This window comes from Nilaparvata lugens, unplaced genomic scaffold, assembly GCF_014356525.2.
Source record: "Nilaparvata lugens isolate BPH unplaced genomic scaffold, ASM1435652v1 scaffold2359, whole genome shotgun sequence".
Classification (NCBI taxonomy): Eukaryota; Metazoa; Arthropoda; class Insecta; order Hemiptera; family Delphacidae; genus Nilaparvata; species Nilaparvata lugens.
The window spans coordinates 2,904-26,351 of record NW_024090297.1 but is presented as its reverse complement, the minus strand read 5'-3'; the positions used below and the strand labels follow the sequence as shown (position 1 = coordinate 26,351).

The 23,448-nt window shown below is 32.9% G+C and overlaps 1 protein-coding gene across 1 annotated transcript; it reads right to left on the bottom strand.

The window, feature by feature from the left end:
- Window positions 1-5,704: 5,704 nt before the first annotated feature.
- Window positions 5,705-20,473, bottom strand: LOC111054463. The gene is made up of 3 exons (XM_039443973.1): window positions 20,353-20,473; window positions 9,770-9,956; window positions 5,705-7,223 (listed from the first exon to the last, which is right to left on the bottom strand). The coding sequence occupies exons 1-3, from the start codon at window positions 20,441-20,443 to the stop codon at window positions 7,112-7,114; spliced, it is 390 nt and encodes a 129-aa protein (XP_039299907.1). The 5' UTR covers window positions 20,444-20,473; the 3' UTR covers window positions 5,705-7,111.
- Between the last annotated feature and the right edge of the window lie 2,975 nt (window positions 20,474-23,448).

The following is a 23,448-nucleotide window of genomic DNA, read 5'->3' as shown; positions in this document are numbered from 1 at the left end:
TAACTCTAAATGTATTAGGAAATACTGTACCTATGTAACTAAGTTAATGACCAACAACCTTGAAAAATAAACATTAATTGTTATCATGGATGAATAGCAACATAATATTTCAATAGGAAAATTCAAATCCTAAATAATGAAATACTTACCAACATATAAGTCAGTTTCTTTCTTGTTATAATAAAGATTTTTTTATTAGCCTAGGTATGCTACATTATTGCTACTTCATTTTAAATCTAATACCATAACCAACACTAAAAACACGAATTAAAATTATAGTGGTTTATAAAATAATAGTCATGTACATATTATGCAAGTTTTCAAAACTCTGTTTCTGTTTCAAACAAGACTGACGACTGTTGATGAATTTATTGATTTATTCTAGGTTAACTATATATAGTGAGGTCCACGTTATAATGGCAGTGGATAAAGATAGAAGAATAGCGATGCCGATTCTCTGCATTAGTTAATTATATCTGTCACCTGGTCATATGGGACATATATATGAATCATATATTTATCTCATATTGATCAGGATTTTAGAGTTTTAATTTAGAAAAGTTTAATGAACAATGTTTTTGTCTTTGAACAGTTTTTGTCATCGACAGAAGATTGTTTATTTCATTTGTTATCGAAATTATTGTAGCTTCTCTTTTGTTTTTGATAACAAACGTGCTCGCTTGTGCGACTGATAAAAATATGTATTTGAAATGGCTTCATGTTTGGCATTGACTGAGTTATATATTAATACCCAAAATTTTACTAGTGTGTCGGTGTGTGAGCTCGTTCGTTAGGATTGTGAGTAAAGTCCGGCTGTTCTGGTGAAGGGGATAGATTTTGTTCTTGTTTTATAATACAGTTTTCCTGTCACAGTTCGGGCAGTTTAAAGAGAATTGTATTATTAAATAGGAAGGGATCTGACCCACTTATTAGATCAGTTTTTTTTATTTTTAATTAATAATTAACGTCGCGTTCAACCAGTGGATGCCAAATTGGGAAGCCATTATCATAAAGGTAGGTGACTACTGAGTCATTGTTTTAAATTTCCCATAACCACAACAAATTTAATCTTCACTAGCAGCCAAGCGAGTAGCCCTTGAAATTTCATCTGTTTATTATTATTTCGTTATTTTCTAATTATAATTCTAATTTTGTACAAATAATTTATTGTTTTGTTTTAATTATCAAAAACCTGTACGATCATTTCTTGTTTTTCATTTTCCCACCCTTACATACTCGGTGAAGGCAGATCTTGCTTACATATTTGGTGGAGGTTTATTCTGCCGTCCATATCGTGCTTACATATCTCTACACTGTCATAAACATAATTGGCATTGTTGTGGACCTAGAAAAGGATAATACCACCGGCTTTGTCGAATGATAGACAAGGATAGCAAAACCAAAGTTGATCTAATAGTCATTATAACGTGGACCTCACTATAGAACCCTTCATATTTGTTTTGAGATAAATTTGTTTCATCACACATTTAACAGTCCCGCTAATAACGATCGATACTGTGAGTTCGATATATTTCCAATTCCACATACTTTCAATTCCACCAGCTGACAAGATATTTTGAGTTCCGCCGGCCTGCACGATATTCGGTGTTCCGCCTGTCAACATATTCGGAGTTCCATATATTTCCAATTCCGGCCAGCTGCAAGACATTTTGAGTTCCAGATATTCCCAATTCAGGCGACCCTTCAAAAAGCTATCTGATATTGAAGCAGCATCTTCTTTCCTGTACAAATGTCTATTTTTATGTTTTGACTTGGCCTGTATGTTCTTTTTTGGCTCAATAAAATGAATTAAAATTTGACAATCCATCACATTAAAGAAAATATCGAAGGACCGATCGAGCTACGCTCTGGAGTGTAAAAGCATAGAAAATTCGTAACGAAAGATTCAATTTAGGCACTATAATACTAGTAGTTCTGTGAACAGTAGACCTCACACAGTATTTTCAGCCACAAGTACCTGATTGAAACTATAGATCTTAATATGGAAATACAGAAATAGACTGGCTTCTCCACACATCTGTGTAATCACTTACTTATGTCAGCTGATTTATGATGAATAATTCTATAGTCTGATTTTTACTCTAATATCGGCGTATGAAGGAGGCTCCTTTTTCCTTTTATATTATCCTTGAAATGCAAAATTTCCAAAAACCTTGTATATACGTTGACGCGCAATTGAAAAAGGATCATACCTGTCAAATTTCATGAAAATCTATTACCGCGTTTCGCCGTAAATGCGCAAATATTTAAACATTAAGAGAAATGCCAAACCGTCGACTTGAATCTTGGACCTCACTCCACTTGGTCAATAAACTATAGTGAGGTCCATGTTATAATGACAGTATTTGATCAACTTTGGTTTTGCTATCCTTGTCTATCATTCGACAAAGCCGTTGGTACTATCCTTTTCTAGGTCCACAACGATGCCAATTATGTTTTTGACAGTGTAGAAATGTAATTAATTATTGCAGAGAATCGGCATCACTATTCTTCTATCTTTAACCACTGTCATTATAACGTGGACCTCACTATAGTAGTTCTGTGAACAGTAGACCTCACACAGTATTCTAATCTACAAGTACCTGATTGAAACTGTAGACCTTAACCTAGCTCCGCAGTGCAGGCTGGTTGCTTGGCTGAATCGGACTAGGCGCTGAGACAGCAAATAATAGCAGCGTTGGTGGGAATGCGAGCGGCCGCAGTAAACCTAGCTCCGCAGAGCAGGCTGGATGCTTGTCTGACTCGGACTAGGCGCTGAGACAGCAAATAATAGCAGCGTTGGTGGGAATGCGAGTGGCCGCAGTAACATCTTCCACCCAGCAATGGTCGGCGTAGTTCCGCCTAGCGGACAGACGAAAGATCAATCCAGTCGGTTATTTGATCCCTCCAGCCAGGCTCAGCCAAGCAGCCGAGACAATAGAACAATGGAGTGGCGGTGACGTCAAAATGACGTAGCATACTAAGACTATTTCGTACTAAGAATATTTCGGTTCAGCGGTCTTATTCGCGTTCATCAGCAGTTTTCTTTCTCACGATTATTTTGATTTTTTTGTGTCAATAATAACTCCAGTCACCAGTGAAAAGTTTCCAGAAACGTGGTGTTACTACCTTATTAATGACTTTCCATGATTATTTTCAATTATTTAAAAATATTGTTGACATTCTGAGCCTTCAGGCTAAACTTGGGGTCGCTGAGAACGAATCTGCAATCAGAATTTCTCTATCACGAAAAAACCCAGCTGTTGATCTTCCGGCAACTGTTAACAGTCATCCTGCAATGCGGCCGAAACACTTCCAAGCCAGACACCCATCTCAAATGACAACAACGCCAAGCTGTAAGAAACCATCCTGCACTGCGGCGCTAGGTTTATGGAAATACAGCAATAGACTGGCTTCTCCACACATCTGTGTAATCACTTGTCAGCTGATTTATGATGAATAAGTCTGATTTTTTTACTTTCCTTGCCCTATTACCATAGGTAAGGAAAGTATTGCTTTCCGAAAAAAATTAAGGTACCCCAATTTCTAAATTTCTATACTTTTCAAGGCCCCCTGAGTCCAAAAAAATGGTTTTTGGGTATTGGTCTGTATGTGTGTATGAGTGTATGTGCGTCATCCCCCAATCAACGGAATGACTTGAAATTTGGAACTTAAGGTCCTCACAATATAAGGATCCGACACGAACAATTTCGATCAAATGCAATTCAAAATGGCAAAAATGTTGTCAAAAACCGGTTTTTTCGCGATTTTCTCGAAAACGGCTCCAACAATTTTGATCAAATTTATACCTATAAGCTCTATCAATTGCCACAAGTCCCATATCTGTAAAAATTTCAGGAGCCTCGCCCAATCCATGCAAAGTTTGATTTTATATTTTCAATTATCAGGCTTCAGATACAATTCAAACAAAAAAATTAAAGTGGAGAAGATTGAGCATGAAAATCTCTACAATTAAAGTTCAGAAACATTGACACCTAAAATTGAAAATAAGCTCGAAATTCGAGAAAATGTGATTATCCAATTGCAAACTGTTGGCAACTATTAATTCTATTACATGATTCACTATGAAGAGATAGCAGACCTCGTATGTCTCCAGCGTTATTGTCCTGTCACCAGCTGACTCAGATCTTTGTTTATAAGTAGACTTGAGATGCGCGTGAACACTAGCGTCAGGTGATCAATTCTCTCAACGGCAAGGAAAGTTGTGTGAGTGCGTCACACCAGATTTTTACTCTAATATTGGCGTATGAAGGAGGCTCCTTTTTCCTTTTATATTATCCTTGAAATGCAAAATTTCCAAAAACCTTGTATATACGTCGACGCGCAATTAAAAAAGGAACATACCTGTCAAATTTCATGAAAATCTATTTCCGCGTTCCGGCGAGACTGCGCAACATATAAACATTTAAACATTAAGAGAAATGCCAAACCGTCGAATTGAATCTTAGACCTCACTTCGCTAGGTCATATTATACAAAAATTAAATAAATGAGTTTGTACATTGGATAATCAAGTGTTATTGAACACTAATAGTAGCTTCTGCTCAAAAACACTTTGAACAAAAATAATTTTCATAGCAAATTTGTCAACGTCATAGCAACTGCTATCACAAGTAGTAGGCTAGAATTATTAATTTCGTGAAATTAATGTTACAAACAGACACGTTAATGGAAGCGAGTACTTATAAATGAAATATATTATGTTGTGTATTATTCATCTGAAATCATTAGTTGTTGGTGCATAAGGTCTGTCAGTATGTGTTATTACTCCCAAATAACATCAGCTTTTTTAAATGAATGGAAAAATTACAGAAATAGCATGCACTTATTTCCAGCTGTATAAATGATAAATCAAAACATTTTTTCTTATGCACTCTCAATGTTATTTTAATATCCTGACAAAGGACGAAGGAGTGAGTCAATTTTGTTGTCCAACGAACTTGAACTGTAAAGAGGTTCGAAGAATAAATACTTGTTCAAAATTTGAAGCTGATTGATCAATTATTTCTGAAGCTACTGTCGAACATACGAACAGACGGGAAACGTCTTTTGCCTTCAGTAAGTCAAAAGTGAGAAACTTACTAACGCTCGTTCAATTACAAAAATCTTAATCAAAAAATAGGCTTTCCTGAATGTATTAGGCAATGATAAATGGAATCATAAAATCATGGATAAAGGATAAGCATAAGATGCATGATTAATAATGTGCTTCCATAAGTAATAATGTGTAATAATGTGCATGTTATAAACATAACTATATTTCTTGTCTCTGATAAAATCTAATAAATAAATAAAAAAATGTATTCTTCTTTCTTTCATATTCTAAGTCTCATGGTAGGCCTATTCTAAAAATTGGTGAACAATAATTGTTATTGTTCTTGAACTATTATTGGTTTAAATTTGAAATTTAACCGAGCACTGTGCAACCGGGCCTAAAGCATTGAATATTGGTCCATATTGTCAATAATTCAGAATTTATAACTGTTTTGATACTGATCCATCAATATATCACTCATTCTTGAAATAGGTAGCCTATAGTCTTTACAAAAATGTTTAATAACTCAGTCAGTATCCCATTAGCCTATAAATATTGAAAATCTCACTTTCTTTGTAACAACACTTGAATGATAAATCAAGGAAAGTTTTCGTAGCCTATAGTATTGCATGTTTTCAATTGTAGGCAACTTCACGGCCCCAATTGAATTGTTTATTATGGTAAAGGCATCAATAATGAATGAGATGACCTGAAATCTCCTGTCCTAAAATAAGAAAATAGGGGGATGGCGAGGTAAACGAGCAACAACCATGGTAATTAAAGCATGAGAGTGATATAATAGATAATTATAGTTTATTACTTCGATACTTGTACATATTTATATTATATAATATGCATAATATAATTAATTAATCAATTGGAATAAGATTGATGTAAATTAATCAATATGCTAATATTTAATTATACAGTAATGAGGCGTGATTTAGAGACAATCAGTAACATAGTAGAAATTGAAAAGATTGATTTTTTAATCTATTCCATTATGAGATCCTCCGATTATTCAATTCAAATTAGATTGATGTAGATCATATTAATACAAATGAATAAAATTGTTATAAGGCGTGATTTAGACCCAATGAGTAGTGGAAAAATTGATTAAGTTAGATCGTGTTTTTCAATCTCTACTCTCATTAGACAATTTTTCGATTATTCAATTTTAATTAGATCGATGTAGATAACACTTGAACAAATGAATAATATTGTGATAAGGCCTGATTTAGTATCATCCAGTGGTAGAGATTAAATAGCTCATTTCTATAAATGAACGACTAGCAGTCTATTTTTCAAACTTCCAGGTTCAAATTCTACTCAATTTGACAATATTGAGCAACTTTTCAAACTCTTCAATGTTTGATTCCATTACGAACTGCTTGTTAAATAATCACTTTGAGCAATTAATTACGACATAGCAGTCAGGTATTTATATAAATAAAAGCTATTAGCTTGTTGCTGCTTACTAACCATATGTATTCAACAACGGAAGTGACAGCCAGTGTTGATGAAGGGCCTAGTGTCCGAAAGCGCTACACTAATGTAAGTAGAAGCTAATAGCTTTTATTTATATAAATAACTGAATGCTATATCGTAATTAATTGTTCAAAGTGAACTTTTCAAAGTTACTCTGACAACTTGAGTACCATACCTTGAATTTCCAAGTGAGTAAGTTGACTTTTAAACCAAAAAGTTTTAAGATAATCTGCTAGTTGTTAATTTATACAACAGTTATAAAACATTTTCAATTGATAATCGCAGTTCCTGATGGAATTAAATTGATAAAAAAATAATTTATTTAAAATAAATTGATTTAAAAAAAATAAAATTGATGGAATTGAACAGATTGTGAGTTTGAATTTCTCTCGTTTATATATTGCACCATAGAAATAAGATAGCATATAAGTCCTGTGCTATATTTTCTGTATGATTGCATCTAGTCATTGCGCTCAGGCTTGTCAGAGGAGCTGGAGGCTAGTGGCACCATGGAGACACCAGTGGCCGAGCCACCGTACTCGCCGGCGTGAATGCCCATCGCCTCGGGTCAGTCAGGGTCGTAGATGCAATCTATGCGAAGCACCAGTAACACGGCTAGCAGCGTCAGAGTCGACAGCACTAGTTGTATCACTGCCACCAGAAACGACGTGTGACTGTCTCTGCCAACAAATACATTATATTCGTTTTTATACTTTCAAAGTACTTTTCATGCACAGTTCAATTCAATTCAAAATATTTTTATTCAACAAATGTACAGATACATTGAATAACGTCATACATTAAAATAACAAAACACACAAAACAGTCAATAACAACAGTCTTCGTTGGTTATTTAGTAGGCCTAGATAAATTATGTAAAATGATTGGATAATACAGTCTCAGTTTTTTCGTTCATTATTCAAGGACGAATTGCTCACCAGAAACGACGTGTAATAAATAAAAATTCAAAAAACTTGACACTTTAAGGGCCGGTTTCCGAGCTCGGGATTTAGCTAAGTTCCAGACTTTAAACAGCTGGAGTCAAAAAATTGGCTTTCCAAAAACGGGGCGTAGTTGCAGCTTTCATAACAGTAGTTGCAGTTTTTATTTTCTCATTTCTATAATTGGAAACGTTTTTCCTCGAGGGAATTAAACATTCCTGAATAATTCAAAATAGCTGAAACTTTACACTATTTTCTCTTTATTTTATTTTGTGTTCGATTTTCTAGTTTTTCGAAATTTAATTCAAACGTGACTTTGACAATGACTACGACTACGCCCCGTTTTGGAAAGCCAATTTTCTGACACCAGCTGTTAAAAGTCTAGAACTTAGCTAAACCCGAGCTCGGAAACCGGCCCTAAACCACTCATAACATTTTTGTATTGAAACTTTTTGTCTCATAGCTTTTGTAGCTTATTAAAAACATGTAGAGCCCTTTTTATCTAGAACATTTTGAAGTTTTAAAATGTTGTATTTTAAGTTTAAATGTACTTAAATGTTTTAAATAGAAAAGGTAGGTTTTTATTAATTTCAATAAAGTAGCTCATACAAGTGTATGATCTTTTGTAGGTAGCTTATATCTTGTCTTTGCAAACAAACATTAGTTTATTCCTCCATTGTATTCCATAATCTTATTGGTTGGTTATTAAGTTATTGGTTGGTTATTAATTTGATAAAATATGTGGAATAATCGGATGATATAAGCTACTCAAAAATAATAATAGATAGTCTCCAAGTTTTGGCAAACAATCGTATATCTGGAGCAATATTACTGTAGCGAGATCCCGTTATAATGGCAGTGGAAAAGGATAGAACAACGTTGCCGATCCTCTGTCTTGACAATGCCTTCTATAGACGGTACCTGATACAGGTTTATTGATGTAATATTAACTGATCATTCTCGTTTAAAATAATCAAATACATTTCATTAAGCAAGAAATGATTTTTTTCAATTAATTTCATAATCAATTTTCATAATTAAGATAGAATATTTTTTAATTAATTATAAATTCTACATTGTTGAAAGACGATACGGCAACAGAGCATATTATGCTCGAATCAAGTATCTTATAGACTGTGTAGAATTTGGTTCCCCATTTTCCAGTCAGTATAGTATTTTCTCTGTTTTATTCAAAATTCGAAAAACTTGACATTTTAAACCACTCATAGCATTTTTGTATTGAAACTTTGAATAGGAAAAATGAACTAGGCTACATCTTTAACATGTTTGTGGAAAAAACCCCGGACCCCCTTTCCTTGGGAAGTATATCCTTGGTATTTCATTGATAAGTTTATGTAAGCCGTTTTGGGTGTATCCCGTGGCTTAATTTTGTATATACATTGTACTGTAAATATTTTTGGTGAATATAATATATATAAATATATTATACTGTATGGCAGTTGCTACAGGTACCATACTTTTGACTAGATATTAGAGCACTAATAGCGGTCCATAGATTTACAAGACATACGGTGAGCTTCAAGGAATTAACAAATAATGTGATATTCAATATCATTAATATGAATAATTCAATATTATTGAAACTTTCGGATTGTTTAGTGTTATTTCCGGCTCTTATCAACCCTTCGAAATTCAAAATTCATCAGTCATATCTCGAATACGTATTCTCTGAGTGTTAATCTTTGGTGAAAACAGAAATTTTAAACTTTACCTCACTTTGGACTATTTATGTGCAAAAATCAAGGAATTGAAGAAGTTTTGGGCAATTGCCTGTTTCTCTTTCCAAATATCGTGTTTGTGACTGTTCTAATAAATAAATAAATAAATATTCTTGTGTAAGTTAGGTATGTGATGTATAGAGCTTATATTATTGAATTTCCACACTTTCAAAAAATAACATAATAATACGGCGATTGCTCGACAACATGACAGAAAATATTCATGGAATATTCAAGCCGAAACTGCAAACGAAAGTCGTTGAGTTTTATAAGTGATTACTATCACTTGAATTTCAGAATAGCCTATTGTAATTCAAAAAGAAATTCCTCTACATATCAGCATTATTTTCCAAAACTCTTATTTTTGTTTGAATTCTAACTTCCAAGTTATTGAATCGTTGATTCAGTTCCACATTTGAATCTTTGAGGAACCTTATTCGACCAATACATTTTTTATTATAAGATTTCTCTGAGGTGATTTCAGTATTGAGAAAATAATGTACGGTACTATGAAATAATTATTAGTTCACCCAATAGACAACTCACCTTGAATGTTTAACAGTTAGTAGAGCTTGTACGAGAAGTAGAAACTGCAGACCACATGCTAATGCCCAGAGCAGGGTGAGGACAACTGCCAGAACAAAGTTGGGCCCCAAAAAACGAAGTAGGGATCCCTCTCCGCAACTAGATGATCTATAGCCACCAAAGCCTCTGCTTGTTTGGATACTCGAGCCTGAAATCAACCAACGAGTTATGAAAACTAATTATTCATCCACCCATCGTGGATAATATTAGCCTAATCACCTCACACCTTAAAATGTGCAATGAAGAGTATCATTATTTCATCACATTTATTCATGTAATATTTTACAAATAGCTCAATGCTCAATATTTAGAATGAAAATAAAGCCGGTTCGATTCCCGGTCTAGGCACAGTTTTTGGACAGTTTCATTCTTCAAATTTCCTTATTCTATTCAAATCAGTTATTTTTCAGTAGTGGAAGTAGCCAATATTTTCATTAGTGGAAGTCCTTAGTAAAAGCTTCCATTGGATGATTGAAAAAGAAACTAAACAGTAAAAAATATACAAATAGACTTCACTCTAGCTCTTAATTAGTTTAATGAACTGAACATTGTTGTCAGAGATGTGTAATTGTTCCATGATGAAGAAAATAGAATATAAATGTTGTTTATTTCATTGAAAGCTTTAGAAAATTATTATTCTACTAATTGAGTTAAATGGTCCTTGAAGTTTAGACCGTCCAAAGAAAGTATTCAGGTTTGTTCAACTCACTGTATTGAGAAACTGTACTACATGTTACTTGACAGTAAAATAGTCTTCATATAGTAAATTTTAGTCGCACTTATCTGATTATAGAATTCGGAATACTTTATAAGCATGTTCTGTGAATGAAATACTATACGAAGAAGAAAAAAGAGCATTACCGTGATTAATTTTCTATATTGAATTACGTTATTTTTTAAAGTTACATGTATTTCTTCTAAATGGTAATTAATCTTTATAGTTATTTAATAAAGATTGTTTCAAAATCAATACATATTGTAAAAGTTTATAAATATTCCAAATTAAGATAGTTATGACTGTTAAGTTAGATAAAATTACCGTAGCTCATTTTAGAAATCTTTGGATGAGAGGAAAAATTATAGATTTTTGAAAACATTCTTTCAATCAAAAACATGATATTAACATACAGGTTTCATGTATTTGGCTCCAAACAGAACTGCGATAAAGCAGTATAAATAAAAAATAATCAAAATTATTTTCTCAGAATGAAAACAACACAATCATCCAATGTATGATTTAAGAATAAATAGTAAACAAACACTAAGATTCCAATCAATACATAAATACTTGAACTAAAAATAACACGTTTTCTTTGTGACAATAAAATAGAATATATGAGATTATATAAAGCTGGGTTTACACCAAAGTTATTAACATTTTGTTAATTATAGATTCTATTAGATTGAACGGAACTTGAAAAACACATATGTTCATCATGTGTATATGATAAGTTATATTCAATCCAATAGAATCTAAAAGGATTTAGTTATTAACATTTTGTTAATAACTTTGGTGTAAACGCAGCTTTAGTACATAAATCATGACTATCAATTTAATAGGCTGACATGTAGAAACAAGTGTAGAATCGAAAAGTAGGTGTTTTGAATGAAAATCAGTTTCTTTGGACGAGTTTTCTTTTAAAGGCGCCTCTCTGCGTGTGACCCTTCTCCGGTTTCATTGCGGACAAGGAATGATTGGATGGAATTCGATTTCAACAGAAACCAATTCCTGAGCACAATAGAAGGGGAATCAGGCTGGCAAGTGCACTACTGTGCCGAGTCCTGAGTCCCGTCCACTTGGACAATGGAGAGTCTGCGATTCCTTTCCTAACTGCGCATGCGCGCATTCAAAGCTGGCACTTTCTGAGTGCCAGTCTCTAGTCACACTCTTTCAATCCATTTCAACGGCATCTCCATATTATCAGTATGCGAACAGCAACTCAAATAAATTTGTACCTTTCATAGAATAGATACAATCGGCTAGAGGAAACCCTTAATCTGCAATCTGCTTAAACACCAGAGTCTAGAAAGTGATAATTTTATCAACTATCAAGTCTGTGAAGTTTCTCAGAGACTCGTCTATCAAGTATCAAGTATTACATCAAGTGTCAGTATACGTCTCAACTCTATATTGGTATATATCAGTCAGTAGGCTACATATATACGTCAGTATATCTCAACTCTACACATAATTTGGATTTGGTATTATCGCATTTATTTCACCTTAATTATCTCAACTCATCACATATGCGCAGAGGCGTAAAAAAATGGATGAATGTTGTAGATAAGTAGGCTACCTGTATTCAATTTAGAATACTGTATAGGAAATTTCATACAGACACAATTTTTTGTCTTTAGCTGTAAACACATAACTGTAGTTATGCTACTCAATCTGCAATACTATATATGTATGATTTAAAAAATATATATTAATAGTAATACCAATACCTACTATTATTAAGTAATAGTAGGTATTGGTAATACACACTAATATTTCAATCAATCCATAAATTCTTGAACTAATAGAACTAATAAGATAGCACGTTTTCAATCTGACAAGATGGGATATATGGGATTACTGAACTCATTGTGGGGAGCATTCACATTAATGATAATTTATTCCTGCAAATGTATATTCGTCCTTTTTTGAATGGAAATTCACTTGATTTGAAATAGGTATGGTATCTATGACTAAAGAACTGCAGTGACAAATTAATTATTTAAAACGTCTAATTTAAGAGACAGTATGACTTACATGAAAATTAAAATCAAAGTACCCTTTCAACATTCATTTTTCATTTTTACAAAACATGTTTTGAACTTTCAAGTCGTTTGCAAGTGTGAATGAACAAACTACGGTGAATAATTCATGAACTAATAGTTTATTTCGCTCATTCACACTATTTGGAAATGACTTAAAAGCTCGAAAAATGTTGTATAAAAATAGAAGTCAATAGGGTACCAACTTTTTTATTTCAAATTTTTACGTTTACGTGCATCGTGCAAGTAGACCTTAATAAGAAAGTATGAGTCTATTTCAAGGGAAATATTGAAGAAACTGAAATTAAGTTAAATTACATTGTACGTTCATGGAAAAGTACATGATCTCTCAGTAGAACAAAAATACCTCTCATATAGAGTTGCAACTCGAGAATTAAGAATGACTTTTAACAATGACCCTTACCAATATTGTTAATTTGAGGCATAAATTAGAATTTGAAGCAGTTTGGTCAAATGCCTGCAGTTTCCACCCAAATTGAATGTAGCCTATTGTTAATTTAATAAATATTGGAATTTATGCAATACAAATCTAATTATATTACTTATGGATATTATTGAATGAATTCTTTATTCTTTATTGATTCATACAATAAGTAGGCTACGGTACATCATCAAAAATGGCAGGGATGAGAGAAAAAATAAGGTAACCTTTTGCTATTCCTCTCCCAATTTTGGTAGAGAGTTAGTGGGAAGAATACTTCGAATATTCTCTCCAAAGAATGGACATTGATGTATCCAAAGCTCCGCCAATTTATGTAGATGCATAACAATATTATCTATTTTATGTATAGTTATTACAAATTGTTTTTTTTTTCATATTATATACAGCTCAATAATTATTTTCTTAATTTATATTTTGTAAATTCATCCATAATTTTGCTGTATTGTAAGCTATTGTATATAAGTGTATAAGCCAGTAAATATTGTAATCTACATAAATAAAGTACTCAATCAATCAAAATTTAGATAAGGTTACACATGATAAGTACATTCTTACATGAGTAATTGTAGCATGAGGACAAATATTTTTGACAGGTTTATCAGAGTAGAACTCTATGATAAATCAACGCTAACATCTGAATGAACTGACATCGTGTCACCTAATTATCCTGGTGGTGGCTGCTGAGTTGCTGCAGTACCATACAAGCACTACAACATGAACGAGAATAATTTCAGCGATGAATACTGAGCAGTCACCCCAACATTCCGAGTGCCAAATCGTCGATAATTATGCATGAAGTATAGAAGCCGATGGAAAACCTCAGCCTCTACAGTAGGAAATCGTAAGCGATGTGGAACGACACGAATAAATTGATTGGCAGTAGGTTGTCAACATTCTCCCTCTCAACCACCCCTAGCACAACCAACCCCTTCCGCCCTCACCCCAGACGCATTGAGCAAATTCCATTGCTGTCAACATCGAGCAACTCATCTGCACATGCTGGCATTTCGACCAATTACTTTTCCCATTTCCACTTCATTAACATTAAAATACAAACTCTGTCAAGCGTATGAATGAACTCATTTTATTCGACCACTGCGATTAGCTATTAAATTTCGCAATTTTCAACAAAAAATAAACTTATTGAATAAACCTACATAAATATTAGTTTGCTGGTAAAATGAATTTTAGTATTTGTGAAACACCACCGCATTAGAGTGACTAACTAATTTTGTATTATATATATATATTAATATATCAAACATTTTCATATACTATATGGATGGATAATTAACGTTGAGACTCCCGATCACTTATTGTATTTTTTGTTTAGTATTATCCTTAACTCTGAATAAGATTAATTAATATATTTTGATGCTTACTTACTATAGAGTATCAAGTTTATTTTATTTTAAATTTAATTTAGTTTTATGATTTGAAGTTTTTGAGTTTTCAATTTTTTCCAATATTTCCATCAACCCTATACCACCCCATTAATCATCCTTAGTTCATCTAATACCCCATACTCCTTTTTAAATTCCTAAAATCCCAGTTACATGAAATTTTTTCCCTTAGTTTATTGTTAAAGTTAGCATTCATTCTATTTATGTATTTTATTATTTGTAGGCACCTGCTGTAAAATCTTTTAGGTTTAGCGGGACCGATTTTGTAATGATTTTTACTGAATAAAATGATTGATTGATTAAATATCCATATTCTCAATAAATTCATACATTGCTCCCTAAGATAATTATCATTGCAAATAACTAAGAAGTGTGCGAACAAATTCCTTCTATCAAGAAATTCCTTCTATTTTTTGAGTTCACATTATATTTTTAAATATACACATGTATAAGGACAGCAATCAATGTGCGGAGTTTGATCTTCAAGATCGTGAACTGAAATTCATTATATCAAACTCCCTGTTCTAGGATACTTTGAATATTTCACAATACAATTCTCGGGGCTTGAGTGAGAGATGAGAAGTAACCAACTTAGGTGTAAAGCAGTTCTTATAAAAGAGCAGGCTTTATAGCATGGGAAATTTCATTTTCAGAATTGGAAGAGTATTCCTCACTGTTCAAGCGAATTTTTGTATATTCGTTTTAAAATATTGCAACAAATAATCATAGGAAAGAGCAACTAAGAAAACTATGGAAGATCAGAGCTACTTTGAAACGGTTAAATTATTCAGTTCATCACAGATTTAGTAGTAATGTGAAGGTTTGGTCTTATTTTATATAACCGTGATATTTTTATTATAATATAACCAGTCTTTTCGCATCTGTTCGCTTGGGATATTCATGAAAGTCGAGGTTTAATAGGTATAGCCTATACCTACAGGCATAAGACAAGAGGATTGATTGAAAGGTTCAGTCCCGAACTGAATTTTGATTATCATTGGTTAGTTTTTTCTTCCATCTCTGCCTTGCTTTGTTATTAGAGGAAGAAAAACCTCAAAATATGTTCAGATGAAGACCACAAAAATCCTATGGAAATTTCGAACAGAAATATTTTTAGAAATCGATTCTGACATGTTTGAAGTCTCATCAGAGCAGCACGAACTGATAATTCTTTGTTGAAACAGAATATTCCTTCCTCATCATTTTCTTTTTAGTCAAGCCATGCTTTTTAAAAAAAAATATGAGTTCAGTTGGCATTCGAACCAATCGCACACTCCATTGAGCTACCGCCTCTTAGGAAAAAGGTTATGAATGATAATGAATGCTACATTTGCATTTTCATTTGCATCAGACATGAAAAATCCATTGTTGCTTGATGATTTTTTTCTGTCCAATTCCAAAATCAAATCAGCTCCAATTGAACGAGGAATTCTGAGAGCATACCTACTCATGTTGTTTGATTTTAACAACTCGTGGAATTCTCCGGGTTCTCCGCCTAATGAAGAATATTTCAATTTTAATTTCAAATAGCAAAAAAAATGGAAGAAAATCAATCATGGCACTATTCAGTTTGGCCACTTTATATAAATCAATGACTCTTGGAAACTCTCAGAAGCAAATTTTCATCAATATATTATTTATTGGTTTTTGTGAAAATGAAGAAAATTTATTCGGAAAGAGAAGTACCGTGAATAATTCACATAACTAGAGTCATTGCATTTCTTCTATCGCATACGAGTATAGGTAATTGATATTAATTTTAATACTTATAAATAATAACTTGAAATATAATGGAGCATTCTTCATTGATTCTCCAATGAGCAACAGAAAGCAGAAAAATATTATTCATAAAATAGAACTATATAAGTAGGTACTTTTTTTAATTAATAAAATAATAGATTTAAAATACAATTGTATTTTATAAATAAAAATAAGTAGCCCTCAATTCATACATTTTAAGAAGAAGAATATTAATTTGGCCCAGTAGAATATTAATATCATAAGAGAAATAAATTTGAAAATCTACTTTGTGAAAATACTTGAGGACTGAACATTTTGTGAATTGAAGAACTGGGAGAGAAATAACAAAAGGTTACCTTTTCCTCTCCCCATTATTTGATAATGTACTTATTGTATAAATGAATAGAGAATAGAGAAATCATTATATAGGTCTATACTTATTATTTTTATCAATGGTTCATGATTAATTATTATGTGATGATAATAATAAATTATTATCTAAAATATAGATCCGATTTTCCTCTCACATTAAACTCTACCCTTAATTATTAGGTAATCTAAAGGCCACTGCTAACAAATATGTAACCTATAACACTAATATTGAATGTATAAGGAGGCAGTTAATTTACATAGGTACTAAAATAATAAATCTTATTTCAAATCACTTTCTCATGGACAATAAGATCAGCGGAAAAATTAAACTGGATATAAAAAACTGGACATACAGTTATTTCTTCTTCAATTTTGATATAGAAGACTCAAGATTTCTGCTCCAGCATTGTTTTTACATTAGTTTTTTTTTCATTTTTCAGTGGACTCGCTTACCTTTATTTTGCGTACCTATTCCTCTGTTTTTCTTCCTTTCCCCCATTTCTCCCTTCCCTTTTTTCCTCATCACTTCTCTCTTCTCTTCTTTGCCTGCCTATTACATGGGAAACCATGGTTGGCTAGGTATTTTCCTCTCTTTTTTTCCCTTCTCCAACACACCCAACTACAAAGCCCATGATTTTTTATATTTGTAACATTTTATTGTATTTTTTTTTTGTTTTGTAATTCTTCGTCATGTTGTGTGTTTTAATAAATTGAATAAAAAAATCATAATAGTTTATTACCTTCAAGTGTGAATAATTATATCTAAAATTGAGTAAAATTGGTTGCTCCTATAATTAGGGTACTGAACTGTTTCCAGAGTGAAAACACCTCTCGTACAAGGTAGCGTACAAGCCAAAAGTTATATGGTTTCCTTGGATAATCAATCATTCCCTAATATTTATTCAGACTGGCTGGCTCTTCAACAAAGAGCCTCCAATTCATCAACCACATTTTCTCGATGTAACATCTATGAAACTTCAGTTTAAACCGGTATTTCACGGAAATGTATGCAGGACTAAAAGGCGAAATGTCTGATGAGAAACATTCCTGTCAAGCGTGGCTTATTCAAACAGATGAGAAAATTGATTGATGGTTGTTGATTCTTGCCTCAACGAATGAGTCAATTCCGATGATATATCGCCGATGAGGGAATAAAAATAGAAATTCTTTACTGTCTGTGCAAACTTCAGGACAAAAAAATTCCGCGTTTGACGTCACTACGGAAATAAACTCAAGACTCTTCTATCAACATACACTTTCCTCTCCTCATTCTATTACTGACTGATCTCTTTCCTCCATGTTGGATGGGTAAGCATTTATCAAATGATAGCAAGAGATCCATATTAGTCTCAATGAGAGTGTATAGTATATACTATATATATAGTTGAAATTTTATACTCTCTGGTCTCAATCCATTTTATCGTTAGATTCCGAATAAAAGAAATAAAAAAGCAAACGAAACGTTCATTTGTATAGATCCTTCTAGTAAGAGAGCCATATTAGTCTCAATGGAAGGGTGTATAGAATGCATAATATAATTGACATTTTATAAAAAAATAAATAAAAAAGCGAACGAAATGTTTATTTGTATTCATCCTTCTAGCAAGAGAGCCATATTAGTCTCAATGAGATGGTGTATAGAATGCATAATATAATTGACATTTTGTAAAAAAATTAATAAAAAAGCGAACGAAATGTTTATTTGTATTCATCCTTCTAGCAAGAGAGAGAATGCATAATATAATTGGCCTTTTTTAAAAAATAAATAAAAAAGCGAACGAAATGTTTATTTGTATTCATCCTTCTAGCAAGAGAGCCATATTAGTCTCAATGAGAGGCTGTATAGAATGCGTAATATAATTGACATTTTATACTCTCTGGTCTCAATCCATATCGTTAGATTCTGAATAAAAAAACGAACGAAACCTTTATAAATTCATCGTTCATGGGAATACTAAACACCCACATTTACTGAAGGAGAATCAACAAAAATATATCTGATAAAAAATGTTAGAGATAAATTCACCGCTTCAATGTGAATAAATTGGGTGAGCTCAACATATTTTTTCCATCAAATTGTGAGAATTTGAATTAAGATGTTTTAGGAAAAGCCTGATTTCTCTTCTCTATAATGTGAATTTTAATCAATGAATGAGTAAGCTTAATGGATTATGAATAACTGATCTATCTGGAAAGTCTAGTTTCGAAAATGATAATAATTCATTAACTTACATTCAACACAACATTCAATTACAAAATTTGCTAAAATATAACTAGGATTGATTGAAATCAAATTCTAATGAATTTCAATACATCAGATGTTTACTCCAAAGTAGACTATATAGGCCTATATAGAGGACTTTCAAAGTGCTTATGACACCAAAAATGAGGTCATAGTAGGAAATTTTTGGTAGGCAAAAGCTTGAGATTTTCGATCCCTATCAAATAGCTCCTACAGGTATTTAATAACATACAAAGGGAAAGATAAAATTGCAAATATTATTCTATTATATAGGTCTTGAGAGATATAATATTTCAATTCAGTAAATCAACACAACATGCGTTGAAAAGTTTGTACCTTATCACAACAGAAACATTGATAACTAAAGCCGGAGGATTCAGGACTTTTGCGGGTTTTAGTAGCCTATGTAAAATAGCGCTGTTCTGATTCTGTCATACTGTGATTGGGAGATGAATCCATCATCATGGATCCCCTTTGTTTCGAAAAGCAAAGAGCTGTCACTATACTAACAACAGATCAACGAATGTATGAGTTGCAGCAGCTAATGAACTCTCATTAAAAGCTCGGAAAGCTCACTGGTCTATTGTATTGACATACGTACAGTATGCATCGATTTTAGCCTGGCATTTTGGACAGATTGATAGTTTCTGGTTCGAGGGTTGAATTCTATTGAAGTGCGGACTACCGCACCACAGTACTTGAGTGACTCACTCAGCAGTTGCAAACAATGGAGCTCCAAACAATTCCAAGCTTTCAACCCCGTATACTTTCGGAAGTAACATCAATCATGAACTGAGGGGTTTATGTAAGTGTAGAAAACACTATACATTGACGAAAATATAGGCTACATAGGCTACTTAATTACACTTGAATGTATGAAGATATATGAAGTTTTTATTTTGAAAAGAAAATAAGGAAGGAATTAATAGTTATTTGTGGAACTAGTGCGCAATGTGACAGTTTGCTGCACCGAAAGAATCGTTTATGCACGAGCCGCAGGCGAGTGCGGAATTATGGTTTCTTGAGTGCAGCAAACGAACTTTGCGCTTGTATTTCACATTAAATTTTTCCTACAGTTACCATTGAATATGAAAAGTGGGTAATTTTGGGTAAAATTCCCTGAAATCCATCAAATGTTCTCCTGTGTAATTTTATTATTAATAGAAACCTCAATTTATTTAAAATTGAATAATAATAATTGAATAAAAATGATTAGTAATTCAATTGAAAATTCATCGGACTGCTTGAAGGGGGTTTATCTTATGCAAGCATTGAAATGACTATAATCAAGGCACATAATGGCAAGGCAACGCTGTTCTCCACTGCCATTATAACGTGGGCCTCACTATACCACTATGAGTATTACCAACTTAATTTTGATTTTGCTGCACTGATGCTCCATATAACCTACTAACTATTTTGTGTTGTCATGCTGCAAATCTGGAGTACGCAAAGTACTCACTTTGCGCACTAGTGCGGAAAAGTGATTCTTTGCGGCCTGCAATCAGTGCAGAAATGGTCAATTTTCAAGGTATCTGTAGGAAAATAGATTTTTTGAACTCACTAGCAGCTATGACAGTGAGAAGTCCAGCCGGCACTCCCAGCCCAAGTCTTGTGAATGCCGCCCTCGATTCTATGCAAGCAACTGCTCCCATCACCACTTCCGAAATACCGCAAACAATCTGTAAAAACAAAATATGAAAATCGTTCCTCCACATTATTCATGAAGTAATGATTGAAACCTTTTATCATTGCAAAAATAATAATCTGCAAATAAATCTCTACTTTGATTTCCTTCCTGATAGGGAGGAAAAAATGCTCATGATCAAAACTTCCTTGATTAAAATTCACATGAATGGTGAGTGAGTGAGTTATGAACGCTGGTAAGAATAAGTAAAAAATAAGCAATTCCCAAAAATATTGATATAAATTGATGAAACGAATTGTGTTCATTCAGTGGCGTAACGTACACCCCCGCTGCCCCCGTGGCGCGGGGGAACCCGGGCTAGGGCCCAGCTAATATGTTGGCTAATATAGGTTTTCTGAAAAAATAAAATTACCCAGTCTAGGGGCCCGGGTTAGGGCCCGAAATGATAATCATATTGCATACTTTAAATAAAAATTAAATAATCATGGAAGTAACTTTTGACAAAAAAGCAGAAGTTTTATTGTGGAAAATAGCAGGTTTCATAGAACAATGTTATCAGTCTGATTATAAATTAATATAAAGAGAATACAAGTAGAAATAGAATTCGATGAAGTTATCAGAATATTTGCACCTCAAAAAGCAAGACGACAGAATAAATCAAAAGTATAAATCCTACAACTCAAAGGTAGGCTACTATTTCTTCTGAACATTTTTCTCAAATCAATAAAATAAATAATATTATCAATCGAACTCTAATTTGAAACCTTGAAGAATTTAAACTTCTTACCAAAACCTAAAACTTGAACTTCTTTAAGAGCGCGAACAAGGAATCAGAATAAAAACATGTGAGAAAATAGACATGTGGGAGAAAGAACCAAGGTGCTACATACTGTACCCAGAAAGCAGTGATTGCAGAACTTGGAGGCTTGTAGGAGACATCAAATCAGAGTTTTTTATGAATTATTATTATCTTTATTATTCTAATAATCATGAATCTTAAGACTAGGTACCTACTTCTTACTAACTCTAGTTCTAGCTCTAAGGTTGGATTCTATATTTGTAGCTTAAAACATAATTCTTGACTTGAATTGTAGAATTCAATCGAGAAAAAGTTTAATTTTTTCATGTAATTCACTCATGAAAGATGTACGTTCACATTAGAGTTCAATGCTTGGGATTGAGGGAGAAGGGGGCTAAAACGTAAGAAGGGGGGAGAAAGGTGGTACGATTTTAGAAGAGGGGCCCGGAATTTTTTTTGCGGGGGGGGGCCCGGTTTGGAAACGTTACGCCACTGTGTTCATTCCAATATTGAATTACAGTTGATAGGTATTAAAATAATTGTTATTCTTCTGGAATATTTTTTTGAATTTAACATTCATTTTCAATAATTTATTCATTGAACTTGGTGTGAAGTTTCCTAAAATAAATGAATAAAATAATACTTTATCTACATATTATTATGTAGATGGCCAAATATAGGCCTAGTATATGGATAAGAAAATTCTTATATCGATACTTCACACATTTTATTGTAATAGTTTATGATTATAATGAAGTATATAAGTATAATAATAGCTGCACTAATCCAAATAGCTGGACATTATTATTATTATAGGTAAAAGCTTGAGATTCTCGATTTCTATCAAAAAGCTTTCACAGGTATTTAATAGCATATCAAAGGCGAAGATAAAGTGCTAGTATTATTTTATGAGACCATGATACAAGGTTAGATAGATTTTGAATAAAAAATATTTTAATTTTTTTCATGACAGTTAATAAAAGAGTTTGTTTTTAATCTATTCATTTATTCTGTTGAGCAATAATTACGGTACATATAGATTTATATGATTAATTGTCTCTTTTCTGTATAGGGCTACTTGTAATATAAATAAAAATGGTACTGAGATTTTTATTTTTTTATATATTTATATGATTCATTATGTCACTTCAAATAACACACTACTCGAAACCGATGAGAAAATAAATGTTCAGTCAACATCAAGGTACAACAAATTAGTGCTCCTCTTCAAATTCAACTATGTCAACTACAACCAGCAACGACAAAATAATAGCATACCCTATAATATAACTTACATACGTTCGTTTTTCTGAGCTCTGACTTATTAGTACCCGTTGTACCTTCAGGAGCAAGCTGCCTTGTCTCAATTAGAGTGGGACAAATGACGACAAGTAAATAAACCACATCCAAACATACTTGATGTTTACTCCACCTTTGCCTTTCTATCGAGTTTGCTCGCAGAAAGTAAATACAAATTGGTTGGCTCGTTGTTAGTTGGGTGAATCCACTTCAATTGGTGATTGCATCCTACACGGGTTTCGCAAATAACAATAATTATGGTGTGTTTCTACTCCAGTAATTTTAGAATTTAGTAGGAGTGCAATGCTGAATGAATTGTTCTTGGCAACGATACTTGATAATTATTTACTATACTATTGTCATCATTGAAGTATATTTACAGCATCGTTTACAAGAACATTTCATTCAGCATAAAACAGGCTACTGGAGATCTTCAAGAATTCCTTGCTCCATAATAGTATATTTATAGCAATAGAAATATATAATACTAGCCGTCAGGCTCGCTTCGCTCGCCATATCCGTCTAGCCAGGGGGCTCCGCCCCCTTGACCCCTGACTGGATCGTCTAGAAATGAGATCAGCGGGCTCGCTTCGCACGCCTGCATTTTTCATTTGAGCATGCTTCTTTCCATCAGAAAGTCAAAGTACCGAGAAAACGCAGAAAAGCTGAGAAAAGCGCTGATTTTGGGCGTATCTTTGAAGAAATATTAAAGTCACCACATCACAACATTTTCAGACCCTAGCTAAACCTCTGTACCAAATTTGAACATTTTCTGTCTATTACTTGATGAAAGAACTGAGAAAACGCAAAAAAACGCTAATTTTGGGCGTATCTTTGGCGTTATTTCAAATTCCTTCTAACACACCATTATTACACCCTAGCTTAGCTTCTGTACTAAATTTGAACAATTTCTG